Consider the following 6,503-nt stretch of genomic DNA (forward strand, 5'->3'; position numbering starts at 1 on the left):
ATCATTCACTGGTTTCCCTCTCAACCTTTTTCCCTGACCTCTCAATTCCAATCTTAGGGAATGTACATATAAAGCTTTATACTCACCAAAAAAAAAAAAAGAGCAAGAGCAATTAGCAAATGAGTATGCACAATAAAAGTCAAAACATTGACTCAGACCTACACATGTCACATCTGGTACAATGAAACAGAAACCTATGCCATAAAAAACCTTTGATCCTCATCACTTGAGTGATGGAGGGTAGGTAAGATTAGTACGATAGGAGTGTTTCTGTTTTAGAGTTGAGTGATTAGCAAAGTTCTCTTTTCCCACTGATGTGCCTCCTAGAGGTATTGTTTGTGTTTCATAGTGTGTACAGGAGCGTGTTGCTATTGATAGGATTTGGACCTTCATGGAACCTTCAAATCAAGCGCGACCATCAACACAAACAGGTGTTTCTTGTCCATTAGCATTGCCCTTATCTTTTTTGCATCCATGTTTGTCTGCTTTGATTGTGATTGGTAGCATAATATTCAGCGCATTGGTTAGTATCAAACATTTAATTCAATGTAATGTTTTGTCATAATCACTTGTCTAGGTTTAAAAATCAAGCAGTGCGACTAAGCTAGTTTGACCAAGCTAGGTATTAGAAATCTTCTCTTAATACCATGGGGAATGCCTTCCTAATAAACAATGGTTACTTAGGTTCTTAATCCGATTTAGGCAGCATTGTATGAAATGTACTAGGGCTTTCTAGTGGGCTTAACCCTATTGACCTTTAGCTTAAGTATTATAAAGGGAGTTTACTAATGTGATGAGCCTGGGGAATGTAACAGTGTTATATGACCTCCCAAAGTTACAAAATTAAAATGATGAAAATGAACAAACAAAAAATCAAAGTGCCACAATGTAAAATTTTACGCTGGAAGAGAAATCTCAGCTTGATTTGGTACTTCACTCACATGTAATGCCTATGGTACTAGAGCCCTAGAGGTTCCCAGCGTGGGCGCTTTTCCTTGAAAAGCAAAAAACCCAAGGCATACAAAATAAGCACACACATCATAATTGAATCACTGTGAAAAGACCTTGGGGGGTCAAAGAAAAAGTAATCAGTCAGGCAATGATTTCATGAGAAATTCCTTTTATGGTAGCTTAACTACAAGGTTTTCTAGATATAGCCTCTAGTCAGCCCTCGAACATGAATACTTGGCTCTCGCGATTAAACAACTTAATTGACCACTGAAAATTAAGAAGCTTACCCATGGTATTAATACTTGATCTCTAGTGCTTTTCGACCGTCAAATTAGTGACCCCAGACTTGTTTAATTTTCTACCTTTACATCTGTTTATGCATTTGATTACATTGCAATTTAATGTTCATTGCTAACAAATTGTTTGAAATTCTTTGACCAATCAATGTGTCTACCTAAAACTGCATATGCTTTTTAAGAGAATGCAATTACTGTGCCAATGTTGTTTGATTTTGCAGTGACTGAAGAAGGCTAAGGACATTCATCTCAAATGCTCTTCCACCTCGACGACCCAGCTTCAACTCAATAGCTTCCGAGGACGGAATCTACATCAGGAAGGGGGGCATGTTAACCCTCACGGCACACGGACACCCATCACCTACGATGGACGCGTATTATGTATTTGGTAGAGTCAGGTACCGGGCTTGTCGGACCAATAGGGAAAGGTAGAGTGATCGCCGATGAGAGGCGCACTTTAACTTGGACATTCAAGGGATTAGTTGGTTAAGCATGGGCGCCCAAGTGTGAATGGGGTGAGCTCCTATAAAAGCCAACTAAACCTAATTTTTACTCATTCTCTCATTTGTGCAATTGAAGAGTGCTCTTGCTCCATCTCCATCTTCTTCTTCTTCACCTCCTTGTGTGTGTGTGTGTGAGAGAGAGAGAGAGAGGGAGAGTGTGTGTGCGATCGAGCATTACGAAGGCACGACGGCAGCGAAGCGGTTGAGCGCGGCACGACTGCAGCTTCTTCTTCATCGCGGCGAGGAATCCACCACGAAGGCGAGCGTAGAGCGGTGAGTGACACACCCTTTGTTTTCTTGAGCTTGCTAGTTTAGGCTTGTTGTGTGCTTGGAGCCGTTTGTGGCTCGCATACGGTGTATTGGCAAGTCCCTTGCTTCGACAGTGCGGCAAGGAGCGCACAAGCAGGCCAAAAAAAAACATGTTCTTCTTCTACTCTCTCTCTCTCTCTCTCTCTTTCTCTGTCTCTCTCTCTCTCTCCCCTCCCCCCAAATGTGTAGTCTTTAACGTTTATGTTCTATCTAAACTAACATAATATGGCGAAAGAGGTAGCCCTTTACACGTGTCGAAAGTTGTGACATGAAGGCTAATCCAAAACAGAGAGAAGCCTCTGTGCACGCGATAAAGAGGGAGAGAAAAAGAGAGAGAGAGAGAGAGAGAGAGAGAGAGAGAGAGAGAGAGAGAGGCCGCCGAAGGCGGCTGGCCTACTAGTAGTTGTTATGTTCATTCAATTCTCTATGCACTTTCTGTTGTCGCACAAAGTCAATGTGATTTAAACTGATATCATAAAGCATGTAAAACCTTATTGCACATAATAAAACATTTAAGATATGGTTGCCACTACCTTGAATTGGATGCATAAAGAATACTTACACATGTTATCCCTTTAAAGAAGAGGGAAGGGAGTACTCCTCCTTTACCGCAACAACGTGCGTGTCAAACAAATAGAATTGAATGACCTTTACTCACATCGATTTTAGCAGGCACAAAAAAATGGAATAACTAATGAGGTTTTGAGAAAGATCATTTGGATGGTTTCTTTCTTTTTCAATCACATGTGAAACAACAAAACTTGAACGACCTGCATTCATATGGATACTAACGCTGTATCGCTACATCAGGTAGCCTACATTGACACTCTTTCAGTCTTGCCATCTTGAGAACTCTGGGCACATGCTACTCATCAGGGGTAAAAAGGAATAGCAGATGATCATGTAGGATCGGTACAGTCGCTGGCTCTGCTGGTTCGACTGCTCCTGTGAATCAAGGTAAACAGCTACACTCAACTGTACATAGGAAATAATCGATCGCTCTTCAGAAAGCAGATCAGTGTTTTCTTTTATCTGAAGCAGATTAGGGTTTCATCAAAAGCAAATTAGGGTTCCCGATTGGGGCATTGCAATATGAAATTTTCTGTGAAGTTCAGAGAGGAGAGGAGCCCCCTGCTACGTTCAAAAGTGCCCTTCAAGCTGGGACCTCTCCCCCTCTCTTCTGCCATAGCTATCGGAAACAAGCAAGACCTTGCTCTGCAGCTTGCCACTGGCTTTTCCTGTGGCCCCCTTATCAAGCTTTCTTTTAAGCCTCACGACCCCAATCCTGTCTCTGTTATTCTGAAGAGTGGGCTTGGTCTATGGGGTTCTCCCAATGATGCCCCTTTCACAGTGGCAGCGGAAATTTGCCTCACTCCCAAGGTGCATGACCGCCTCCTCTCTGTTCGCATCAAGCCGAGGTTTGGAGATTTTAGCATCAGAAAAGATGTCAAGAATGTGAGCCTTCTACCTGCTCTGCAGAATGAGCTGTCCGGAACATCTGTATGCTTGCAATTGCATGAAAATGGTGATCTAAACAATGTCGTAGATCCTCAAAAGGGTGAGAATGGGTCTGTTTTAAGCGCTTTTCCCACTGGAGATTCCAAAGCAGTGCCCAAGCAAACGAATGGAAACTCCCTTGACAGGGATCAAGTGCACAGGCCTTCCATGGATTCTAGCAATGTGGCAGCTGGATCGAACTTCTCTCTGAGATTCGAAGGGCTGGAGAATGGGCATGTTGATCGCAAGTCGAGACTAGAAACGCTTCAAGAGGAGGGTATGGAAACTGACTTGTCTAAACATGACAACAGCATGATGGTCCATGTGCCTCATGAAAAACTACATGAACATATAAAAAAGGGTGGCAGCAAGTCATCTGCATCTTTCTCTCTGGTTGGTGTCCATGATGCTTTGAGGGGTTATAAACTAGTCACACACAGCTCTCTTCCACTGGGAAGCCAGTCACGGCTTAATATACGATGGGCGGTCAAGACGCCATCAGATCTTTTTCAAGGTTGGGATGGAAGCTTGCCTTCTTTGTCTTTTGCAAAGCTTCCATCGCTGACCTTGGAGAAGATCTCTTATGAACAGCTTGCTGTCTCACGTGTGGAGAAGACATCAGAGCTTGGAGATAGAGGGTCCTCTGAGCAGGGCTTACTTCCTGTGAGCTTTATCGAGGAGAATAGAGAATTAGCTCAGGTTTCTGCGTTGTGCTATACAATGAAGAGGCAGCTGCACTTGATGCATGCAGAAAATCAAGTGCTTAGAAAGGCTATGGAGGACATGAGATCTCATGTTGAGACTAAGAGCTCTTTTTGGACTTCAAATGGAGTAGCAGATGGTATTCCTAAAGACAGTTCGTCAATGCCAAGGCTTCCTCACAAATCTTCTAGTTTGGAGGCACCATCACCTTCCTGGATGGGGAGAGAAGGTAGCAACAATAATGTCCAAGGTCCAAAGAGTAAGAAAGCTTCGCCGAGGAGAGAGGACTTGCATTCCAAATCGAATTTTACTGCTGTGAGCAATGGCGATGATGTTTCCAAGGAGTTGGAGAAAGCAATCTTAAATGCACAGATTGGATCAAGTGCAGGGAAGAAGGAATGAAAGTGTGTGATGCAAACAAGCTCTTGAAACTCTTAGGCTTGAAGCGCTGTTGTAATTCAAGTGTACATGTACAGAGTGATGCAATGGTTAAGATGTGGCACCTTGATAACAGGTACCTGTATGGTCTAGTAATGGTATATATTTACTCAGCTCTGGCTTCAAGTGTATTTGCAACTATGTTATAGGTGACATCTGCAACTCGTGAAAGTTTTGGACGATTGCCTTGACATGTTAGGTCTGATGGAGTTCTGATCTTATTTTGAGAGTATCAGCACCTTGTTTATGGAAACGTGGAATTTCATGTGACCTTTGAGATTTTGTTGACAGATTTCGATCATTTTGATCACTTCGTCTTAATAGGAAGATCGGTGATTTCTTTAATCTAAAATCTTCTATGTGATTTTGTTGTTTGGCCGTGACACATTTTTGTGCTAGCATAACTATGGTATGTGTTCAGAGGCATATTTATGTTTGTACTTGTGCATTGTATGTGTGTGTGCGCGCGCGCGTGTGTGTGTGTGTGTGTGTGAGAGAGAGAGAGAGAGAGAGAGAGAGACCTTGCACACGCGCGTCTCTGCCTCAGCACTTTGCCATCAGCCCCGCATGACACTTTCTGCCTGTTTTGCCTTATCCACCAACTCGGCACTCTTGCAACCAGCTAAAGCTGTCCACTGGGAAGTTGTGAAGTTCTACTAGAGGTCTAGCTATTACTACACTCTTGCCATTACCTTTTGCCACAGGTTTAGATACTGCTGCACCATTATCACTGCAGGTGAAAAGGGTTCACAGCATATAGAGTGTTACGTGGCTTCATTATCCATCGGCGTGCCCTTCGTTGTCATCTTCGCTCTCCTTGAGGTTATACAGCATGGCAGTTAATGTTCCGGTCTTGGGGACTTCTCAGACTGCCCCGTCACCTACTACCTGGACCTATGATCTCATTGCAAAGGATGACGCTCGGTATTATTCTGGACGTACTCATTGGTCGGATGGTTGGCCACTCTCCATCTTGCTCGTTTGTTCACGAATGGATCCAGTGTGCTCTTGGGGGTTCCATGGCATCTTGGAGCTCACTATAATGGGTAAAGGCATTTTCTTACTGCAGCTGTTAGATGTGTCCAGTATGGACTCTCTTCTTGCTCGCTTCCCTATCCTCTTTGGGAGCATATTGCTGGTATTTGACTGTTGGACCCTGGGGTTTGACGTTGAGGAGTTTGATCGCAAGCAGCGGATTCCCAGATTTTCGGCTACCCTCTCGTTCCCCTCTCTACGAGTTACCATGCACACATGTATCATCGCTTGGTATCCCGTTGGGGTATCATGATTCCTTGGTCTCTGATACGACGGTTGGTACTCCATGAGTACAGGTATACGTGCCAAGGGACACCCAATTTCTGGATATTTGCACTTCAGATCCCAGGCTACAGGTGTCACGTGCACATCTAACCCGGACAAGCTGCAACTCCCTACTTCTAGGGTTAGGTCAGCCTAGGAAGTGTTCTGGCACCCTTGTGAGCCTATACATAGGATGTGTATGTCCAAGCACTAGTAGTTTGCATACCCTATAGTTGCACAACCCATTAGCACCTAGCATGAGCAAGTCACTACATGTGAACCTCCTCTAGACAAGCATGTGAAGGTAACATTGAACCACCTCTTATAAGTTCACTTAGTTACAAGTGACTTTTGGGATTTTTTTTAATTTTTTCATTAGCAAAACTCACAATTGTGAGTGAATTATAGCCAAAAATTACAAGGTCTTGTCATGCTCTTGTTGAGCCATGACATCATCCAGGGACCATAATTACATCGGCTATCAGGGCAGCCACCCCTACTAATCCGT

At 43.7% G+C, this 6,503-nt stretch overlaps 1 protein-coding gene across 1 annotated transcript; it reads left to right on the forward strand.

Moving 5' to 3' along the window:
• Nucleotides 1-2,786: 2,786 nt before the first annotated feature.
• LOC147422344 (uncharacterized) lies at nt 2,787-4,928 on the forward strand. The gene is made up of 2 exons (XM_086503511.1): nt 2,787-3,016; nt 3,101-4,928. The coding sequence occupies exon 2, from the start codon at nt 3,152-3,154 to the stop codon at nt 4,658-4,660; it is 1,509 nt and encodes a 502-aa protein (XP_086359637.1). The 5' UTR covers nt 2,787-3,016; nt 3,101-3,151; the 3' UTR covers nt 4,661-4,928.
• The last annotated feature ends 1,575 nt before the right edge of the window (nt 4,929-6,503 follow it).

This window comes from Adiantum capillus-veneris, chromosome 27, assembly GCF_014529385.1.
Source record: "Adiantum capillus-veneris isolate H3 chromosome 27, ASM1452938v2, whole genome shotgun sequence".
Taxonomy (NCBI): Eukaryota; Viridiplantae; Streptophyta; class Polypodiopsida; order Polypodiales; family Pteridaceae; genus Adiantum; species Adiantum capillus-veneris.

Bases quoted from the DNA above. Each gene is read 5' to 3' on its own strand.
- LOC147422344 (XM_086503511.1), top strand. From the start codon at position 3,152: ATGAAATTTTCTGTGAAGTTCAGAGAGGAGAGGAGCCCCCTGCTACGT.